Raw genomic sequence first — 22,191 nt, forward strand, 5'->3', positions numbered from 1 at the left:
GCATTTTTGAGGAAAAGTACTTCAAGTGTTGTTTCTATATGATTTTTAGGTGCTGAATCCATTTCTGCCGTATAACAAGTTGTAAACATCACTGTTTTGGCATAAACAATAAAATCAAAATGGCTGCCAAACAAAAAACAACGTTTTAATGCATTTATTGCAGTTTAAACATTAAACATTAGAACTAAACTATGCATTCTCAGAATATTTACACATGTAAACAATGAAAAAACAACATTAACATGAAAGGGACAGTTTTTAATGACTGCTGGAATTATGCCAAGGTACCAAGGTACACTGGGAAGCATATCTCAGTGGAAATATGCAATTATGCCCAGCCCGAAGGGGGGGACTTGGAATACACAAGACCCCAGGGGGCTGCATATGGAGAATCACTGGGGTGTCCAGCCGCAGGTGGAATATTTCAACCCCAGGGGTGGCAAGGTTGTTTGCTGAGGGAAAGACACATGCTCAGAGAGGCTTACAGTGAAATATACACGTGGGGGTCGCCCAGAGGGGGAACCATGCACATGGAGGCACCTAGCCAAGCGTGAAAGCTGCCGGTGGCATAACTCTGGCGTTGACGTCAACAGTGCTGGAGGAACTCAGGGCCTGCGGAGAGGCTCACCTGAGGAGAATATCGCACGTATCCTGTCCGTGGAGAGGAATGGCGAGCAAGCGAAGACACCTGAGCAGAATCTAGTTCCAGCTAGTTGAAGCGAGTACATGAGAAAAAACTGGCTCCACTCGGGGATTGTAAAATCTCGCAAACGTGTTAGGTGTCGCCCAGCCTGCAGCTCTACAGATGTCTGTTAGCGAGGCGCCATGCGCTAGAGCCCAAGAGGATGCCACACTCCGGGTGGAGTGGGCCGTCACACCAAGGGGGCATGGTCGACCTTGCTGCTGGTAAGCCAAAGCAATGGCGTCCACTATCCAGTGAGACAACCTTTGCTTGGAGAGAGCCTTTCCCTTCAGCTTCCCACCATGACAGACAAAGAGCTGGTCTGAAGTCCTGAAACACTACGTTCTGTCTACGTAAGCACGGAGGGTGCGTACTGGACAGAGCAGTGCCAAGGCTGGGTCTGCCTCCTCTGAGGGCAGCGCTTGCAGGTTCACCACCTGGTCTCGAAAGGGTGTGGTGGGAACCTTGGGCACATATCCAGGCCGGGGTCTCAGGATCACGTGAGAGTTAGCCGGTCCGAATTCCAGGCACGCTTCGTCAACCGAAAACACCTGCAGGTCCCCTACCCTCTTGATGGAGGCCAATGCAACCAGGAGCACTGTCTTCATTGACAGGAACTTAAGCTCCACTGATTGCAGAGGCTCAAAGAGAGCACTCTGCAGGGCAGTTAAAACCACTGAGAGGTTCCAAGAGGGAATGAGAGGAGGGCGAGGAGGATTCAGTCTCCTTGCTCCTCTCAGGAACCTGATGATCAGGTCGTGCTTTCCAATGGACTTACCTTCAACTGCGTTGTGATGTGCGGCAATGGCGGCAACATACACTTTCAGGGTGGAGGGAGACAGCCTTCGCTCCAACCCTTCTTGCAGGAAGGAAAGCACGACACTGATCGGGCCTTTCGTGGGTTCTTGAAGTTTAGAAGAACACCAGTTGACGAAGAGGTTCCACTTCAACGCATAGGCATGTCTCGTGGACGATGCTCTAGCAGAAGTGATGGTAGCCACCACCGCTGGTGGTAGGGTACTCAAACCTGCCAGCGGTGGTGGCTACCATCATTTCCGCTAGAGCATCGTCCACGAGACATGCCTATGCGTTGAAGGTGCCATAGGGTGCTCCGTCCCTGAGAAAGCAGGTTCTTTCTCAGAGGAATTGGCCAGGGAGGTGCTGTCGCAAGGAGTACAAGTTCTGGGAACCAGGTGTGGTTGTGCCAATACGGGGCAACCAAAATTACCTGCTCCTCGTCCTCCCTGATCTTGCGCAAAGTCTGCGCAAGAAGGCTCACTGGGGGAAACGCATACTTGCGTAGGCCCCGCGGCCAGCTGTGCGCCAGTGCATCCGTGCCCGAGCGTGCCCTCGGCCAGAGAATAAAACAGGTCGCAGTGGGACGAGTCATGGGAGGAAAACAGATCTACCTGTGCGTCCCCGAACTGATCCCAAATCAGCTGAACCGACTGGGGATGGAGTCTCCATTCTCCAGCGAGAGGCCGAAACCGAGACGGATCGGCTGCACGGTTCAGGTCTCCCGTGATATAAATGGCTCGAAGCGACCTCAGATGCTTCTGACTCCATATGAGGAGGTGGCGGGCGAGTTGCGACATACGGCGGGAGCGCAGACCACCTTGTCGGTTGATGTACGCTACTGTCGTGGTATTGTCTGATCGGACTAATACGTACTGACCCCTGAGCAATGCACAGAAGCGGTGCAGGGCGAGACGTACAGCCTGCAACTCGAGGCAATTGACATGCCAAAGGCGCTGGGGTCTTGTCCAGGAGCCCGCGGCAGCATGTCCATTGCACATGGCGCCCCAGCCCATTGTGGAGGCATCTGTTGATACAACAACATGCCGGGAAACTCGTTCTATGGGCACTCCAGTCCGTAGAAAACTGAGGTTCGTCCACGGGGTGAAGGTCTGACGGCAGGTCGAAGTCACTGGGACTCGGAGCATGCCGTGTTGCCATGCCCACCTCGGGACTCGATCGCGAAGCCAAAGCTGATACCGAGAAAAGAGATCCTCTGCACGGAGCAGAGTTTGCTCTTCTCCCAGTTGACCCGAAGGCCCAGACGAGCTAGGTGCCGGAGCACTAGGTCCCTGTGTTCGCAAACCTTGTCTCGAGAGTGAGCTAGGATCAGCCAGTCGTCGAGATAGTGCAGGATGCGAACCCCATGATCCCGAAGAGGAACAAGGGCTGCCTCGACAACCTTCATGAAGACGCGAGGAGACAGGGCTAGCCCGAAAGGGAGAACTGCGTACTGGTATGCCTGCCCCTCGAATTATATATATATATATATATATATATATATATATATATATATATATACAGGGGTGCACATAACATTTTTGGTCTTGTTCTCAGGGGAGAACCTGGGGTTGTTGCTTGGTCCTCACATTTTCAAATTCATTTTTTCCTTAACCCACCTCACGGGAGGAACAAATTAGAGGGATGCATAATATATTGTTAAATATTGTTATCTGACTATACCTACATCCAAAAAAAAAAAAAAAATCAAGCACACTTTAAAATAGTCACATTTTTATCAGGCAGTAGGCTAATATGGCCTATAACTGCTTGTTATTATCAGAGATGGCAACGCCGGCGAAGGAGGTAACTTTACGTGACAAACTCAAAAAAGGAGAATTAAAAACAAAGGCAATAGAAGGTCATCCATCCATTTTCCCCCCCAAAACGCTATAAATCCATCCTTTTTTTATATATATATTTTTTTTAAATTTATGTTTTTTTGGGTTTTTTTTAAAGTATTTTGTAATTTATGAGGAAAAAACAATCTTACGTGAGTGACAGTTCTCCATTACGGACGCGACCACTCTGAAAGCGCCGCGGCACTAAAAGACTTTCAAACTTTCACAGAGACCTCAAACAGAAAGCACAAAGCCTTTCTTTAAAGCGAATTTCGTTTTGTATTAATTGTATCTTAATTTTAATCCATGTTTCATTAACCAATTTCCTGTTTTTAATAAATAAAAAAGTAAATAGGCTATCTTGATTGTTTAGGCTATTTTTTAATTATAGCCTAAGTGTAAAATATTAGGCTGTGTATACCGACATGGATCAATTATTAATAATTAATAATAATAATTAATATTATTATTATTATTAATATAATATTTCATCTGTCTTTTGTAGGCATAGGCTAGCTGATGGCGCAACAACGAAAAATCCTAAATGATGTGCCAAAATGCGTTTTCTATTAGGCTACAATGAAAATATTGTACGGTCAGGTTTGCCGAAGTTCGTTTAATTTAGCCTATTTATTTATTTAAATTATTTATTTATTTTTGTCCATGTGCGCCGATCGGAGACAGAGTTCACTGCTGATATTCTGAGGTAAGACAGTTTTCTAGTCTTGCGGCTGTCATCAGCAGCGCCTTGCATTGCACAATCAGCGGATGGCGGGCGGGTGCGGTTTTGAAAATTGGTCAAAAACGTTGGTGCGGATGGATGGCGGACGGATGATGAGTTTTGCGATGCGGTTGCGGATGAAATAGCCCATCCGCGCATCTCTAGTTCTGAGGCCTATCCAACACCACAGATTGCGCACCTATCTATCCCCAAATCTTAGGTACGCAAATGAGGGTTGCGGCAATTCATCTGGTACGCATTGTTTAATTGGATAGCGCATGCGCACCTGCGCACCACTTATGTGCATCCCTATATATATATATATATATATATACTGGTATGCCTCATTTGCATATGTAAACATGACATTTCAGAAAACTTGTAATACAAAAAATGTCTGTCTCTATGTAAGTGAAAAACTGGAAAGGTTTTATGGTGATATCTATAACTTAAAAATTTCACCCTATCCACCTGTAGTGTTTCGGCTGTGAATAATGCACCTATTGTTTCGATAACAATTACAAGAAAATGGGACCCTTATTTCAATGTTATACGGTGGATCCTTATTCAGGAGACATTCAATTTTTTAAAAATGGATGCCTCCACAAGTGAGGCAAAATATGTTTGAGACACTGTTTAGGAAACAGACAGGTTGTTTGCAAGACTAGGTCATTAAATTAGACCAGGTCAGCCTCCCTGGTGGCATGTGGGGTTGACTTCATGTCCCCCTCAGAAAGTGACTGGACGGGACTCCTTTGGACCCCCTGGCCATATTCCCTTAAAGGAACCTCTTCCACGGTTGTTGGTTCCAAAGCCTTTGATCAGCCTTGGTAGGCCTTCATTGTATCGGAGGCCTCTTTGAGGCTTATAGCTTGGGCAGTGGCCGTAGGGAATACTGTCACTGACAGCCTGTATGTGACTCGAAGGGGGAGTGTTTTTGGCATTTCAGTGAAATGTTTTTTGTCACAGCCATAATTTGACATGCACTCCCCTCAGCATGGCAGCGTGGGTAGATCGTAGATCGAAAGGGAGCGTCTCAGGTTACGACTGTAACCTATGTTCCCTGAGAACAGGGAATGAGACACTGCGTCTTCCCGCCATGCCTCGGGGATGCCTGCTGAACAGTCCCCTCAGAAGATAAGTTGTTGACATGTTCTCCAGGCTCCCCTTTTATACTTCCGGGTCGCACTAGTGATGATGTCATAGGCTGTCACCGGCCAATAGGATTGCCGTGATTAGATAAGCGTTTCAGACACTGGTTCACGCGAAGGCGTTCCCCATAGTGTTCTGACACATTGTCTCGTTCCCTGTTCTCAGGGAACATACAGTCGTAACCTGAGACGTTTTCTGTGTTACTCATAAAGTAGACCTATGCATTTTTTAATTTAAAAAAAATTAACTGAAAATGTAGAGTTACTGTTATATAACGCAAACTGCACTATAAGTGAAGAAGTCCATAAAGTCATTACTGCTGTGCTGCTTGGAAACTTCTGGGCTTGAAGCTTTATTTTTCGTTAGTTTAGCCACTGTTTCAAATAAATACCTAGGGTTTTGTTTATTTTCTTCTAATAGGGTTGAAAAATAAGCAGATCTAGCAGCTTTTAAGGCCTCTCTGTATGCAATCGAGCTCTCTTTCCATGAAATGCAAAAAAAAACCTCTAGTTTTGTTTTCTTCCAGCAACGCTCCATTTTTCTGGCTGCTCTCTTAAGGGCCCGAGTGTGCTCGTTGTACCACGGCGTTGGACTATTTTCTTTAATCTTCTTTAAGCGCAACGGAGCAACTGTGTCTAAAGTGCTGGAAAAGAGAGAGTTAAAAGTTTCTGTCGCAATATCGAGAATATTAAGCTATCTGGGATGCTGAGATGATGAAACTGATCAGAAAGATTATTAATAAAGCAATCTTTAGTGGCAGAAGTGATAGGTCTAACATATTTGTAACACGGAGTCGGCTTTGCAGCCTTGGCTAAATACAGTTTACACAAGACTAGATAATGATCTGAGATGTCATCGCTGTGCTGCAAAATTTCAACGGCATCAACATTTATTCCATGTGATAATATTAGATCTAGAGTATGATTACGACAATGAGTAGGTCCTGACACGTGTTGTCTAACTCCAATAGAGTTAAGAATGTCTTTAAATGCCAAACCCAATGCATCTTTTTCGTTATCTGCATGTATATTAAAATCACCAACAATTACAATTTTATCTGCAACCAGTACTAACTCTGATAGAAAGTCAGCAAATTCTTTGATAAAGTCTGTATGGTGCCCTGTATACAGTAGCCAGCACAAATCTCAAACGTGATTTATCATTTACACTATATATTGCTATATTAAGCACCAACACTTCAAAAGAATTATAATTGAAACTAGACTTCTTAGTAATTCTGAAGATATTACTATAAATTACAGCAACACCTCCCCCTTTGCCTTTCAGACGAGGTTCATGATTATAACAGTAATCTTGCGGGGCGGTCTCATTTAAAGTAATGTAATCGTTTGGTTTTAGCCAGGTTTCTGTCAAACACAGCACATCTAGATTATTATCTGTAATCATATCATTAACAATAAGTGCTTTTGAAGTAAGGGATTGAATATTCAGCAGCCCAAGCTTTATCATTTGCTCATTTGTATTATATCTGTTTTTTAATTGTTGAAGATCAATAACAAACATACATAATTTGTAGAGTATGAGAATATGTTATCAGTCATTAATGAGTTTAACCAGAGCATTTAACAGCAGCATTCAAGTAAGAAATGTATTCTTATTAAAGCTACCAAAGTTATTCAGTCAAGAGCAGCGAGTGATTTTGTTTTTCTTTTGTTGTTTGATTCATATTAACAGCATATTTAATGGTAGGTACTGTATATTACTCTGTAAATTACACTGCTTTCACTTTTATACACAGATCTAATACATGTGATTTCTTTACTTGCTGTTTACGTTCCCAGACATAACTATGAAAGAAAAAGAGTAGCAAAACTCGAGAGCACGTAGATGTGAATTTGAGAACTTGTACAATAAAGTGCAAAATGACTCAATGATACAATATGCATTCATGAACAACTTTTAATATTCATTTTTAGAATGAGACAAAAGGGTTTATAAAGGTAAAATAAATGAGAGAAACATAAAAACCAAAAAGGCAACAGGACTAAGAATAGCATTACCAAGTAGCAACTAGCGGTTAGTTAGTGCTAACTGACAGCTTTATTACAAGACATGAAGATAGAGCTGTTTACTGTTGAACACATTAACTCTTTTTCCTCTTGTTTGGGAGGGGAAATGAAAACCGCATATGATAAACCAAAGGGCCTATTTTATATCATCTCACATAAAACCCTATATTTTTTTCTGCAGTCTTTGTCAACCCATTTGTATTGACCGTCCACCTTCTCTATGGCACCGCAGTGGAGGGAAATCTGATGTTCTGGTGGACTTCCTTCTTTCCAGTTGCTATAGTTTCCCACATGAAGCCCGTTGATCCAAATCCAGAATCCGAAAAGTCGACTCTGTCTGAGTCCCACCCAAACTGGCCCGGAGATTTTATGAACTGTTCTTCTCAGCTCTCGCTCCGTTTCTATCTGATCGTTCTCAGAGTGAATGGTCAGGAGTCCAGTTGTATTCACGTGATTGTCGCAGTAATCCAGAGCTTCTTCCCAGGACATGTTCTTCTCACTGACATGAATTAAGCTCTCTGACAAAAAGTATACAAAAAAAAAGAGTTAAATACTTTCACTATGAATTACAAAAGCATGCAATGCTAGACCAGAACTTATTTGAATTTCAAAGCAAGTGTGTTGTCTTACTATAGCATAGCGGACGGTAGACACTACTACCAACACTTATTTGCCAACTCCCATTCCACATCATGAAAGCTTCAGGATAATGTGATCTGTTGTCAGGGTTAGGGTTAGGGTTAGGGGAAATCCAGTTTCTGTAAGCAGATTGTCCTCCACCAGCCCATTCCACCGTGTCCTCCAGCAGGCCGATCCAGAAAGGACTGTTATGCTCTCCTTTTGCCTTGTTCATCACTTGTTCATTTTCCGTCTCATCTCTGATACTGACTAAATCAGTGTGATTCTCTCTACAGTAAAGCTGAGCCTCAAACCAGGTTCTGTTTTCACGGATTAAACTGTAGTTGTATGATTTTCGCCCAACATCTATAGGTACAAGAAAATTATATTGTTTTAATTAATTGTAAAATTAAATATTAAAATAAGTTATATTTTATTACCTTGTTCATAACACATAAAGTGTTTTTTCTCACTGCATTGGAGAGATTCCCAGTATCCATCAGCTTTCATAGCAGCACAGCATATTTCCCCACATCTTCCTGGAAGACTTCTGTTAAATGTGACATCATCACCATTCGACCATTTCATACTGCGATTTCCTCCATAAGTACCAATCCAGCCACTAGACGCCTTTTCAGTGATCATCAGTTTAGATAGTTCCATATTGTCCTGTTGGTCATAAACTGTGACGAGGCCAGTGTAGTTTATTTCGCATTCTTTCACAGCAGTTGTTCTATTAACTGTTTTTTCTTTTATTATGTGGAATGTTCTTAGTCGACTCTCAGCAGTTGGAGGAGGAAATGCTGAGGAGAAATATTCAGTTTTTAGAATTTACTGGAAAAACTGGGAGAACATGTGTGCATACAGTATGTTATGTACATAATGAAATAATGAATAACTTTACATATGAAAACTTTAGTTATGCAGTAAAAATTAAATCCACCTATATCAAAAAGTATACTTCCGTTGACGCCTTACATTTTTAAGTATAATCAAATTGGCTGTACAATTAATTTCAACTTAAATTATATGAAACTGACTTATCAAATTGGATCTCTTATAACTTAAAAAGTAGAAATTACTCTCAATATTTTGATGAGTTAAAGTAATGTAAAAACATAAGTGGTCATGCCTTATTGATCATATTAATTTTTACAGTTTCGTCATACTGTGGAAATGCTATTTATCGTTTATAACACATTACCAGAAATATACTGCTTTGTGATGACCAGTGCGATACAGATAATTTGTCTCATCAACTGTTTGATACCCATTGTGCAGAAACGATTATTAATTGTTTTATTTCTGATTATATCTAAATCATCATAAGACTGTCATGGTCCAGTCGCCTCAGTGAGTTTATTTGTGCGATTTTGTGTTTTGTGGCTCAGTATATGATTTTGGCATGTTTTCTGGCCATATACTGTTGTCTATATGAATTTTTTAATGTTCGGAGCATAGTGTCTGGATCTTCTTTCAGTCCAGCATGCTATGTTTTCTGTTTGAGAACATGGCTGATGCTTCTTTTGCCCTATTCTCTTCGTCCTTTCATTAGTTTTCTTTTTTAAATTTACATAAAAAGCTTACAGTTCAGTCCTCGTCATCTCTTACCCTTACCTAACGCAGACAACAGCAATATGCATTATAATTTATAATATTAATGCCATTATATGCATTTTGCAGAAGAACATACAGTAGTTTTGGTTGTGCTTCAGCTCTGTGTGACTGTGTGGATGAATACGGTTATCTTACTGCTCATAAAACACGAGGCTTAAAGGGATAGTTTGCCCAAAAATTAAATTTATGTCATCATTTACTCACCCTCAGGTTTCAAACCCGTAAGACTTTCGATCATCTTCGAAACACAAATGATATTTTGATGAAATCTGAGAGATTTCTGTTCTTCCGTTGACAGCGACGCAACTACCACTTTTTTTTTGCTTCAAAACGTTCATAAAGAGATCGTAAAACTAATTCATATGAATTGAACCTAAATTCAATATGTTCATAATATAAAGCGATTGTCTCTCTTGAAAAAAATTGGAGTGAGCCGCTCAATTCATATGGATTCGTTTTATGATCTCTTTATGAACTTTTTGAAGTGTCAAAGTGGTAGTTGCGTCGCTGTCAACGGAAAAACAGAAATCTCTCAGATTTCATCAAAATATCATTTGTGTTTCGAAGATGATCGAAAGTCTTACGGGTTTGAAACCTGAGGGTGAGTAAATGATGACATAAATTTAATTTTTGGGTAAATTAACGCTTTAAGGGGAGCATCTTCCCTCATCTTATCCTACAAGTGTAAACTCGCACTTGATCGGCCCAAAGTCCGGCATCCGACCAGCGGGGAAGGTCTCTACGTGTTACTGTCTTTTCTCAGGGCAACGTATTTTTGATTAAATGCTATACATTTTCTCATATGTATTTTCTCGTTATTTCATCTGACTCCATAAATGAAAAGGTTTTAATGATATCCGTGCATCATTAAAAGTGAGCGAATGTTTGACTATTCTTTTTAACTCTTTAATGAAAATAATGTCAAAGTCAGTTAGAATAATCAAATGTAACAATTTATTATGTCAGGTAAATGTATCATGCCAATTTCATAATCAGTTCAAGAATAATCAATACAATAACATCAAATGCTCTAGAATAAAGAGAAAAGATGTGAACCTAACATTAAAATACATGATGCTAAGAGTTTTGGTCACTGAACCTAAATTCAATATGTTAATGTAACATATGTTAATTCAATATGTTAATGGACATTATAGACATGCGCCTGTCCAGGACCTTGATGATAAAATAATTTTAACGTCTGGCACAAGTTAAGCGATTTATATCTGAACATGAAAAAACACTGTTACAATTTCACATGCAAAACAGCTGTTCTCCCCCCTTATTTTGTTTTCTTTTGCAAATTTGCTCAGCAACTTATTATATAATCATGGTTTAATACTCACCCCAGAATATGAGCAGGGCAGACAGAAATACCAGAGCAATGTTTGACATATTGGAAACCAGAATCTGATATTTTATCAAATGGTCTGAATCTCGTTCATGTGATCTGATGAAAGAAAAATGAGAATTTGAGAATCAAAATGCCTCAATAATTACTATATACTTCAAATATGTACAGTATTTCCTTCATCTGTATGCAGATAAAAAATATTCAGCTTTTACATAAACTGCATTATTGACTGAAGATAAACAGAGGTAGTAAAGTAGAATTCATCTTCCAGAATCTGGCAGTAAGTTTTGGGAGTTCATTTTGAGTCCATCTCTGCAAAACGGACTTCAGGGTAGGAGATGGACTAAAAATGAATTCCCAAAACTTACTGCCAGATTCTGGAAGATGAATTCTTCAAATAGTGGTAGAAGAGGATATGGTGCTGGTCCATCAAGAGTCACTCTCAATCTGTCTGTCTATAAAGCCTATAAAAAAAAACAGTCTTCATGTATTTTACTACACTTCAGCTTGTGTTTCTTATTAAGTGGAGGTCAACCTAAGTCTCTGAGATCTTGACACCTTGCACTTCTGGAGACTCCAGGTATAGGTTGCAGTTCTGGAAAAAGATGGTGCTGGAGACTAAAGGGTTCCTGATGGTTTCACACTTAATTCTTCACCTTAATTCTTAATTCTGTTGCAGTTAACATGTGTCTTTTCTTCTCCACCTGTTTTTGTCTGACCCTGCCCGACCCTAAGCCAGTTAGCCTTTGCCTTAACTGCAATTTCTAGTATTGCAATAGTATTGCATCCTTCTCATGGGCATTTAATAAGTTTTGACATTTCAGTCTGAGTTAAATCTCTTTTTTTGGCTTATTTTATCTGTAAAATAAAACGTGCCTAATAATTATGCACACCTGAATAGGCGTTTTTCATTTCCAGCCTTCATGAACAATTATATATCACTTATAAATGATTAAATATACATTTAATAGTAGTTATTAAGATTGATGTGGATTTGAATTGGTAAAATGTGCCTATATAATTCTGCACGCACTGTAAATTTGTATCTCATCAACAAACAAACAATGACAGGCAATGCAATCAGATACTTTGCTTATAGGCCTACAAACAGTATGTTAGTATAATTTACAGGGTAAGTAATAAAAACTGATCATAAAACAGAGAAAGAAAATATCCTTCTTACCTGTGGATTAGGTTGTTTGTTTGTGCTGAAGGAAGGAAATGCCAGAATTATTCAAATCATGCCATAACTTTCGGATGGCCAGAGACAGACAGACAGGCAAATTGAGTCTGATAATACATGGGCTATTGAGGATTTGCTGTATCATTGCATACAGTATGCAAATGATGTAACACAAAATGTTCTCATGTTTACGTGTAAAATCACAAAAGGACTGTTCTTACTGTAGCTCATGTTTTCTGTGTTACTCATAAAGTACCAATGCATTTTTTCATTTAAAAAAAAGTTTAACTGAAAAGGTAGAGTTACTGTTATATAAAGCAAACTGCACTGCCAACATAATGATTTTATGAAGAGTTCACGGACATTGAAGGAAGAAAGGCAAAGAGAAAATATTCAGCTTTTGACTTTTAAATGCTTTTGAAAAGAAACTACAGTTTTTATTTTGCAGAATGTGAAGTCCTGCACATGTTAGTAGAGAATAATTATCCTGATACTTTATAGCTTAGAGCTGGCTTTCATTCTCTTTTGGAAATATTTGCATGAACTTGCTGCTTTAGTCAAATATTAATAACATCCATAATGTTTCCTTATTCAAACATCTAGTCCTGCAGTATTCCACTCTGATGTGTCACATTCACAGAAGCACTATTTATATTACACATTTGTAACATTTAAAAAAACAGATAAAAGGGAAATGGCACCTTGGTTTGTCAAAAAAAATGTCATGTTTTTGTTGCTTATTAAATGTAAATGGTGAAAAAAAACATACATAATTTGTACAGTATCAGAATGTTATCAGTCATTAATGACTTTAACCAACAGCAGCAATCAAGTAAGAAATGTATTTTTATTAAATCTACTAAAGTTATTCAGTCAAGAGCAGCGAGTGATTTTGTTTTTCTTTTGTTGTTTGATTCATATTAACAGCATATTTAATGGTAGGTACTGTATATTACACTGTATATTACGCTGCTTTCACTTTTAATACACAGGGCCCGGTTTCCCAAAGCGTTCTTATCTCTAAGTAGTTCTTAACCTATTCCTTAACCTCTCTCTTAACCTTATGGGACGGTTCCCGAAACGTTCGTACGCTAAGTATATCTTCTGTAAGTCACACTTTCGTAAGGTTGGTCTGGACCACTCTTAGCTTTACTTTATCACTGTTGCAGGTCTATATGAATATAATTCTGAAGTTTTAATACACCCAGACAGTATTAAATTAGGCTAATTCAAGTGTTTTCATGCAAAGAATAAAATTGTCATTACACTGATTGTTGTTAGATTTTTAATTATATTATTATACAATATTATTAATTTAATTAAAACGCTCTTTTAAAGGCCAGTGAAAGCATAGGCTACTGTCAGTTAAGTCCTATTCGGACGCTAATATTGTTTCTCATGGGCTCGTCCGGTATTTTAAACATTTACAGGGGTAAGTCGGTGATTTTAGTGCCGTCCGAATCCATAATATCAGTGTTTTTCTCACCCAACCCGCGTAAAAATCCCTGGCCAAATTAGTACCTTCTGTTTTTTGACAAACAGGTCGTGTGGTAATTTAATTGCCGTCTGAATCCACATCTCTGAGTTTACAAGAGATTCAAAATTCACGGTTTAAATCCTTTTTGATCACTGCCGAGCACCGTACGCAAGATGTAAACTTTTATTACTGAAATGCTGGAAAGTATTTACAAGAACAATATTTCATCGCAGCTCCACCTCAGCGAACAAAAATGGGAAAGAGAAGAAGGCACGTAAATTTTTGAAAAGGTTATTGTGGCAGCAATATATGTTACAATTTTAAAATATGTAGGCTAGGCTATTATAGGCTATTATAGTTTGGATTATTTTTTATAATATCCAATAATCATAATAAATTGCAATTTCAACTATTTCTGAAGTGCTTCATTTATAAAGATCACCGCTTTCTCACATAAACAGCCCCTGCACGAGAGAATAACTGATTCTCGAGCCATCGATATCAAACAATTCAGCACCTTCGCCACGGACAGCGCCGGGTAACGTCGCACGTAAGAAGGCATATCTTAAGCAGCTTCCTAAGGTATGGTTCGGGGAACACACTTAGGAACATAAACACCTTTGGTAAGATATATCTTTCGAGTCTTCTTAGCGTGAGCGTTATCGGGAAACCGGGCCCAGATCTAATACGTTATTTCTTTACGTGCTGTTTACGTTCCCAGACTATGAAGGAAAAAGAGTAGCAAAACTCAAGATCACGTAGATGTGAATTTGAGAACTTGTACAATAAATATTCGTACTTGTACGCTAAACTTTACACTCACAGCTCCAATGTGAAAACCTGTAAAATAAAAATCTGATGTCGAATGTTGAGACTTGCACTGGCAGACAATAGTCACAAACCTGCATTCTGAATTTGAAGCTGCAGACAAGTATCCATTCACAAAAATACAATGACAGACACAAACTTGTAGTACATAGTTGCACTTATTCTTTCATTAACATTCACAGTACAACCTCAATTAGGCACTTGCAACTTCTCAAATCTGTCACTGCAAATTTGCAATTTCAAATTTGGCTCCTTGACTTTTGCCACCATTTTCGCAATATATTAGATGCATAACTAACTTGTGTACATGCAAACTCAGTGTCATGACAGAGAAAGGCGGGGCAGAAGGAAGGCACAAAGGAGTCGTTTTATTGGTTGGCGTCTAGCCAATGAAATGGGACTTCTTTTGTACGTGATGATGTTTTTCCTTCAACTCAAACATTTACAACATGGTATAATAAATTATCTGTGGGGTATTTTGAGCTGAAATTTCAGACACATTCTGTGGACACCTGAGACTTATATTACATCTTGTAAAAAAGGGGCATACTTGGTTTCCTTTAAAGGATAAAGGCTGGCATTGAAGAAAATAGTCAATGTAGTACCCAGAATATTCTTTTTGGTTTTTTTGTTTTTCAGACACGTCAACATTGCAACAATCACAGATAACACACTCATGACACTAATTAACTGTCTGTGTGTCTCAGTTTACTTATATATTTGCAGAGTACAAATGATATCAACATATTATCAGTAAAAGGACTCAATAATATAATATGCATTCATGAACAACTTTTAATATTCATTTTTAGAAAGGTTTACAAAGGTAAAATAAATGAGAGAAACATAAAAACCAAAAAGGCAACAGGACCACTAAGGATAGCATTACCAAGTAGCAACTAGCGATTAGTTAGTGCTAACTGAGAGCTTTATTATACAAGAAATGAAGATGTTTACTGTTGAACACATTAACTCTTTTTCCTCTTGCAGAGAAATGAAAACTGCATTTGATAAACCAAAGGGCCTATATTACTTCCTTTCACATAAAACTCTATAGTTATTTCCACAGTCTTTATCACACAATTTGTATTGACCGTCCACCTTCTCCATGGCACCGCAGTGGGGGGAAATCTGATGTTCTGGTGGACTTTCTGCTTTCCAGTTGCTCCAGTTTTCCACAGGAAGCCCGTTCATCCAAATCCAGAGTCGACTCTCTTTAAGTCCCACCCAAACTGGCTCGGAGATATTCTTTCTTTTTAGCTCTCGCTCCATTTCTATCTGATCGTTCTCAGACTCGATGCGCAGGAGTCCACAAAAGTTACTGTTGCAGTAATCCAGAGCTTCATCCCAGGACATATTCTTCTCACTGACATGAATTAAGCTTTCTGAAGAAAATAATTATAAAAATAAAATAAAATTAGTTGCATGTTTTGTTTCATATAGACTTGAATTTTAAAGCATAAAATATTTTGTTAACTTACTGTAGCACAGAGGAGAATAGTTACCCACGTTACATTTGAACCAAGATCCTCCTAGTGGATTCTTCTGTCTTGAGAGATATGTAAAGCATCCTTGAGATGAACTCTGCTGTTTGTAAGCAGAATGTTCACCATCAAACCAGTCAAGGCTGTCATTGTATTGGAGGCCGATCCAGAAAGAGTTTCTCCCATTTACTGCTTTCTTCACCTGATCATTTTCCGTCTCATTTCTGATACTGACTAAATCAGTGTGATTCTCTCTACAGTAAAGCTGAGCCTCAAACCAGGTTCTGTTTTCACGGATTAAACTGTAGTTGTATGATTCTTGCCCTGTATGGATACAGATAATAATTTTACTTGTGTATGACATTTAGATACTTATAGGATATAAACAGCTCAGGGATCATTACCTTGATCATAACACATGAAGTACATTTTTGTTGAATTACAATTGAAACACTCCCATCTTCCACCAGTGTTTACGGCACCACAGCATTTTTCCTCTTTAAAAGTGCCGCTGTATTTGGTGAATGTGGCAGGATCACCATTTGACCATTTACAGCTGTTGGCACCAATCCAACCACTCACACTTTTCGTACCATTATTGAGAATATTAACTAACTCATTATTCTCTTTTTCATCATAGATTGTGACAAGGTCAGTGTAGTCTCTTCTGCAAACATTTTGTGCTTCACTTATATTCATCCTTTTATCGATCAAGTATAATTTTCTCAGTCGACCTGTAGCACTTGAAAGAGGAAGACCTGAGAAGAGATATTCAGTTTTTAGTGAAATATTATTTTACATCTAGACTGGAGGAGCATTTATATCTTTCAAAAACATTTACATGTGAAACTCTGAAAAATAAAATTTAATAAATGGAGACTGTAGACTTGTTTTCACCTTGTAAAATTAGAAAAGATCTATAATTTCTTAATAAAATAATAAGAAAAATACGTAATATGGGCTACCACTACATTTTTAACATGCTTAAACATATTTTGTGAGAGGAACTTTTTTTTTTCAAAGCTGCTCAATATAATAAAGACCGGATTAAATACTCACCCCAGAGGAGAAGCAGGACACATAGAAGTACCATGGTAATGCTCAGCTAAACCAGAATCTTATATTTTATTGAATGGCCTCAATCTTATGTGGTGTGATGAAAAATGTTTGTTGTTTGGTCTGTTGATTTAATGAGGAGTTTGACTGATCAATGGATTGGAGGAAATAGAAAACAGAAAAATATCAGAGAATGCAAGCAATCAAAAATGTCTTTCATTATGATTCTCTGTTATTAATACAAAGGCTAAAGACTTCTTATATGACACACCCAAAAAGTACCATCAATTCATACAAGTCTAAATGTGCATCGCATCAATAAACAAACAATGACAGGCAATGCAATCAGATTTGCTTATAGGCCTACAAACAGTATGTTAGTATCATTTACAGTGTAGGCTAAGTAATAAAAACTGATCATAAAACAGAGAAAGAAAAGATCCTTCTTACCTGTGGAGTGGGTCGTTTGCTTGTGCGGAAGGAATGAAATGGCAGACTTATTTAAATCATGCCATAATTGTGGGATGGGCCAATTTAATCTGATAACGCATAGATTATTGATTATATGCTGTCACACAATCACAAAAGGGCTGTTCTTACTGTAGCTCATGTTTTCTGTGTAACTCGTAAAACAGACATGCTAAATTAAGTTTCATTAAAACTGAAAAGGTTACTGTATAAAGTTACATAAAGCACTATACTATAAAGTTACTATATAAAGTTACATAAAGCAAAATACACTGCAAACATAATGATTTTATGAAGAGTTCACGGACATTGAAGGAAGAAAGGCAGAGAGAAAATATTCAGCTTTTGACTTTTAAATGCTTTTGAAAAGAAACTACCGATTTTATTTGCCGAAAGTCCTGCACGTGTTAGTAGAGAATAATTATCCTGAAACTTTTTTGCTCAGATATTGATCTTTCATTATTTGTCTTATCAAATTTGTGCATAACATAAACATGCTGCCTTAGTCAAATATTAATATCCCAAATATTAACATCCGTAATGTGTCCTTATTCAAACATCTAGTCCTGCAATATTCCACTCTGATGTGTCATGTTGTGCACTGACGCACTATTTATTTTACACATTTTGAACACTTCAAAAACTAATAAAATGGAAATGGCACCCTGGTTTGTGAATTTTTATTATTTTTTTAAATATGTTATCAGTCAATAATGCATTTACATTCGCACAGTTCAGTTATGAACAAATCGGATGAATAAGCATCTTTATACAGCGTTATTGAGAGAAGCTGTGCTGCGTTGCGGTGGTTCGCATGATATTCGTCGCAATGGAAAGCATTTAGCATAAACTGAGCCTGAAATCAGAGGTGTAAAGTTCAGGGGTCAGAAAGTAAAAGTCCTTCCATATGTTTATTCCACCCACGAACTTAGCCAGCTGATTTCACTAATTAGTTCTATCTCCTGGCTGAAAAACTGTGCTAATTAGCAAATCCAGGTGATTGGAACAAAATACTGAGGAGGACTTTTACTTTCTGAACCTGGACTTTACACCTCTACCTGTGTGATACTCATTATATAGGAAATGGCAAACGAGTGAACAAGTGAGCGATTCCGGAATTGGCTTTAGTCAGATGTAGTGTTTATAATTTAAGTGGGAGGGACGTTCTCGTTCCAGAAAGCATTTGATTGGTCGTTACTTCATAATTTTGACTCTGTTTAGCCGGAAGTGAGAGACTGTTGTTTTTAAATTCGAATGTTCTGAAATATAATTTTGTGAATGTTTAGAAACAATAACATGGATGACCTTAGAGCTACAGTAGATAATGACTAAAACCAGCAAAACTTTAATTTAGATTAGATTGTTTTTCAGGACTCACACCTGCATAGAGATTGAGTTAAATTAAATTCACGTGTTTTATGAACACAACTGCACTGAACAGTGTTAAACGGTGCCAGATCAGGTTTTAGATCTAGTTGATGCCTTTCTTTTTGACAAATATAAAAGTAAAGAAATCAGATAGGCAACAAGTAAAATGTTTATTTTTTATCTCCAAAAGTCCAAGGTAAGAACATTTATACGACTACATAGGTTTGCAATATTTTTCTATGTGGCAGCACAGAGAACGATGTTCAAATTATTTTTTACAATCTAATTATAGTGGTGACCTATAAACACAGAGATTCGGTGCAGATATGATTCTGTCAATTTTCCTAAGACAGCCTAAAAATTTATTTGTGCAACAAAAGTGTGAAATTTGATTTATAATCATTTGGGTGTCTTCATAAGGAGAATCATGATTGTAGAGTAAAAAATTTGCAACGTCCTTAAAGTCCCTGTAAAGGCAATTCTAAAACAAAATTCTAAACACATTATAAATGTTAGAAATGTATTGCTAAAACATATTACAAAGACTGTGAACTGTGAAGTACTGAATTGTGGAGTTAGACCGTTAAACAGTTTTTCACCATTGCTGTGTTCCGGATTTTTTGGGCGGGGCTAAAACGGGGGATCGATGACGCACTGGAGCCCCTGAGCTCCTGGACACGCCCCTACTTGATGACGTAAGGGAGCCACTGAGGCTGCCCCCTCCCCTATCGGTTCGCCGCTCAATCGCAAGTTACTGTCAGTATTATTTACTACAGCCTACAGTTTGCTAGCTAGCTATGCCTTCGTCACGGAAATGCGTATTACCGGGATGCGATCACTTACAAAACAGATCGGTGTCCTTATTTAAATTTCCAAACAACGATCACATCAACAAGAGGTGGATTCATTTTGTGAAGAGCCACTTTGATGGAGAGCTGAGGATCACAACCAACACCCGCCTCTGTAGTGATCATTTTACACAGGATATTTTTATAAACTTTCGTCGGAGACAACTGGAATTCACTGATAATCCGCTGTTACTGGTGAATGGGGCCGAGCCGACTATCTTCCGCCTCGGCGTTCATCCTCCCGTCGCGCCGACAACTGGTGCCATCATCGGCAGTGCGTGCCATAGACAGTAAAAGAAATGGACACAGCGACCCCATTGGAACTCAATTGAGACAAGTGAAGCCCATTTTTAGCGATTTTTAGCACTTCCGTTTCTGACACGCAGACTCAAACCGAGCAAAGCGTTACACGGACCACGTGAGCAACCCGTCTGTCTTCTAGTAGCTGTGCCAAGAGAAATCTGAATCATTCCCTTCCGAATCTTGCAGAGACGGAGAGTGTGAGTAGGAGCTGTCCATGAGCTTGGAGCAGGAGCAACTTTTGCTAAGTATTCTGATTAATTATTTTGTCATTTTGCCTCCACGTCCCCCCGATTGCCCGCGAGCTTCTCCTCCCGTCCATATGGTAATCTCTCTACTGTGCGACAGAGAGTCGCGTGGTTATGACGCAATCGTTAGCCTACTTTTACAAAAACTGCTTCTACGGGGCCATAACATAAGCTACAAGGTAATGGAGCATTTTATACATTGTCGTGTTTCTTTAGAAATAAATAATGGACAAATGGAGTCTTCAAACGCCTCAGATGTAAAGTTATTCGCTGTCAAAGTGACGCCAAAATGAATGGGAGTCAATGGGATGCTAACAGCAGGTGAAGTTCTGCTACAAGATGGTGGCACGCGGCCGGCTTCAACTTCCGGTCGACTTCCTTGCCGCCTGGTGCGTGCCCGCGAGTCAACTTTCCCGCGAGTGGGCATGGTTTCAGCGCAGCCAGCGAATACGCCCCCAGCGTTTGGGATCAGAGACGACTGCTAATTTTTTCAAGATTTTGATTGCTTATTTTATTTACTTGGCTGCTTTTTTTATCATTCAAATTTGGCTGGGTGGCTAATAACACATTATTCTGTGGTGTGACAAACTCAGAACACATACTTAATTTTGACTTTACAGGGACTTTAATATTGTTTAATGATTTATCAAAACATCTGTATTAAGAGTGATATCAATCTAGTTAATATTAAAGAGTTCCAGTGAATCTTATTTAGTGAATGATCAACTTTCAAACAGGTCTGCTTGCCTTAAGTCACATAAACTTGCATGGGACTTACAGGACATTTTCTCCCTAAAATCAAAAAATCCCATAATGTACAAAATAAGGAATTATGGATCTTATGGCACACTATTATGTTGCTTACGCCATTGGTTTTCTTTTAATGGTTTGAGGTCTGTATGTTTCTGAACTCAGATCCCTTTATTATGTCTCTGCTAGATCATTTTCTTTTGAAATTCATTAAGGTTTGGAAAATGCTTCATTTGGCCAGGCCAAGGTTTCTCTCCCTGAAGAAGAAGTCTCAAACACACTTTCTGTTTTATGGAACCCAACCAAACTCATTAATCTGTGAATACATCAGATAAGGAAGTCAGTTATGTGGAAAAAGAACTCTATTTGTGTTCTGAAGTTTTGGAAGTTGGGATGTGCAGGGACAGTCAAGATGTGATGCCTTATTTTTACCTGGTGGATTATAAAAATGCACGCAGCACCATTAAATGTTCTTCACATAGTTGTAGATGAAGTGTTGCAGATGTGAGCTGTGTTGTTTCAAGTGCACCTTTGTTTTGTCACAGAAACACAAGGAGGATGGACAGTCAAAAGGTAGGTGACGAATAATCAGTAAAGTTATTATCCAGAAGATCTTCTGAAGCAATCTAAGGAAGATCATCCCAAGGGATTCTCAGATGTTACCTGCCTCCCTCTGTCCAGGTGAGAACGTGCTGTTATCTTCTGAACAGATGTGATCAAACCATAATGTTGGAGAATCAGACTCTGATGTGAGTTTGAGTCTATTAGGTGTTTGTTTGGTGTCTCTGTTTGTGTTTCAGGGAGTTTTCGGGAGAATTTTGCTGGAACTCAGAAAAATGTGTTTTCAACTGAAGAAAGATCAGGATCAAATCACTTTTCTCCCTATGTCTTTTATCTGTTTTTCTCACTTAGGCCTGTTTAAACCTGCTATTAAGAAGCTTTTTGGTCAATCGCATCAAGCCAATCTTGGGTCTTCAGCTGACAAAGTTTAAATCCCATTTGGCTAGCACGCTACCAATAATGTTTACGCATTAGATCAGTGGGCGGAGAGTAGATGGTCTTTTTTTTGCTGTTTGAACGCATTCGACCACATAAGTGTTTACACTACGAAAGCAATCCGGTCGAATGTGTTTTCAACTACCTCTGGAAGTGGTCGAAAGTGGACAAGCTAAAAACGTTCTAGACCCTTTTACACCGGTATTTAGTGTCGTCCCCTTGGGATCCGATCTTAATACCAGGTGTAAACAGGGCCTTAATGGAAACATTTTCTTTAACATTTCAGCAAATCAGTCCAGATGCTTTCCAAAGATCTTCCAAGAACTCTCTGGAGCCTGATATTGCACATAAAGATGTTCCAAAGTGTGAGTATTA

The 22,191-nt window shown here is 38.9% G+C and overlaps 2 protein-coding genes across 2 annotated transcripts; both read right to left on the minus strand.

The window, feature by feature from the left end:
- Positions 1 to 7,094: 7,094 nt before the first annotated feature.
- LOC311080517 (macrophage mannose receptor 1-like) lies at positions 7,095 to 12,011 on the minus strand. The gene is made up of 5 exons (XM_084110507.1): positions 11,994 to 12,011; positions 10,803 to 10,906; positions 8,280 to 8,642; positions 7,852 to 8,205; positions 7,095 to 7,739 (listed from the first exon to the last, which is right to left on the minus strand). Exons 2-5 carry the CDS (start codon positions 10,849 to 10,851, stop codon positions 7,363 to 7,365), a joined length of 1,143 nt encoding a protein of 380 aa, XP_083966633.1. The 5' UTR covers positions 10,852 to 10,906; positions 11,994 to 12,011; the 3' UTR covers positions 7,095 to 7,362.
- Positions 12,012 to 15,072: 3,061 nt separating this feature from the next.
- Positions 15,073 to 17,312, minus strand: LOC311082015 (macrophage mannose receptor 1-like). The gene is made up of 5 exons (XM_084112759.1): positions 17,289 to 17,312; positions 16,842 to 16,985; positions 16,187 to 16,540; positions 15,780 to 16,106; positions 15,073 to 15,683 (listed from the first exon to the last, which is right to left on the minus strand). Exons 2-5 carry the CDS (start codon positions 16,873 to 16,875, stop codon positions 15,328 to 15,330), a joined length of 1,071 nt encoding a protein of 356 aa, XP_083968885.1. The 5' UTR covers positions 16,876 to 16,985; positions 17,289 to 17,312; the 3' UTR covers positions 15,073 to 15,327.
- Between the last annotated feature and the right edge of the window lie 4,879 nt (positions 17,313 to 22,191).

Source organism: Abramis brama (genome assembly GCF_963993115.1).
Source record: "Abramis brama genome assembly, chromosome: 4".
Classification (NCBI taxonomy): domain Eukaryota; kingdom Metazoa; phylum Chordata; class Actinopteri; order Cypriniformes; family Leuciscidae; genus Abramis; species Abramis brama.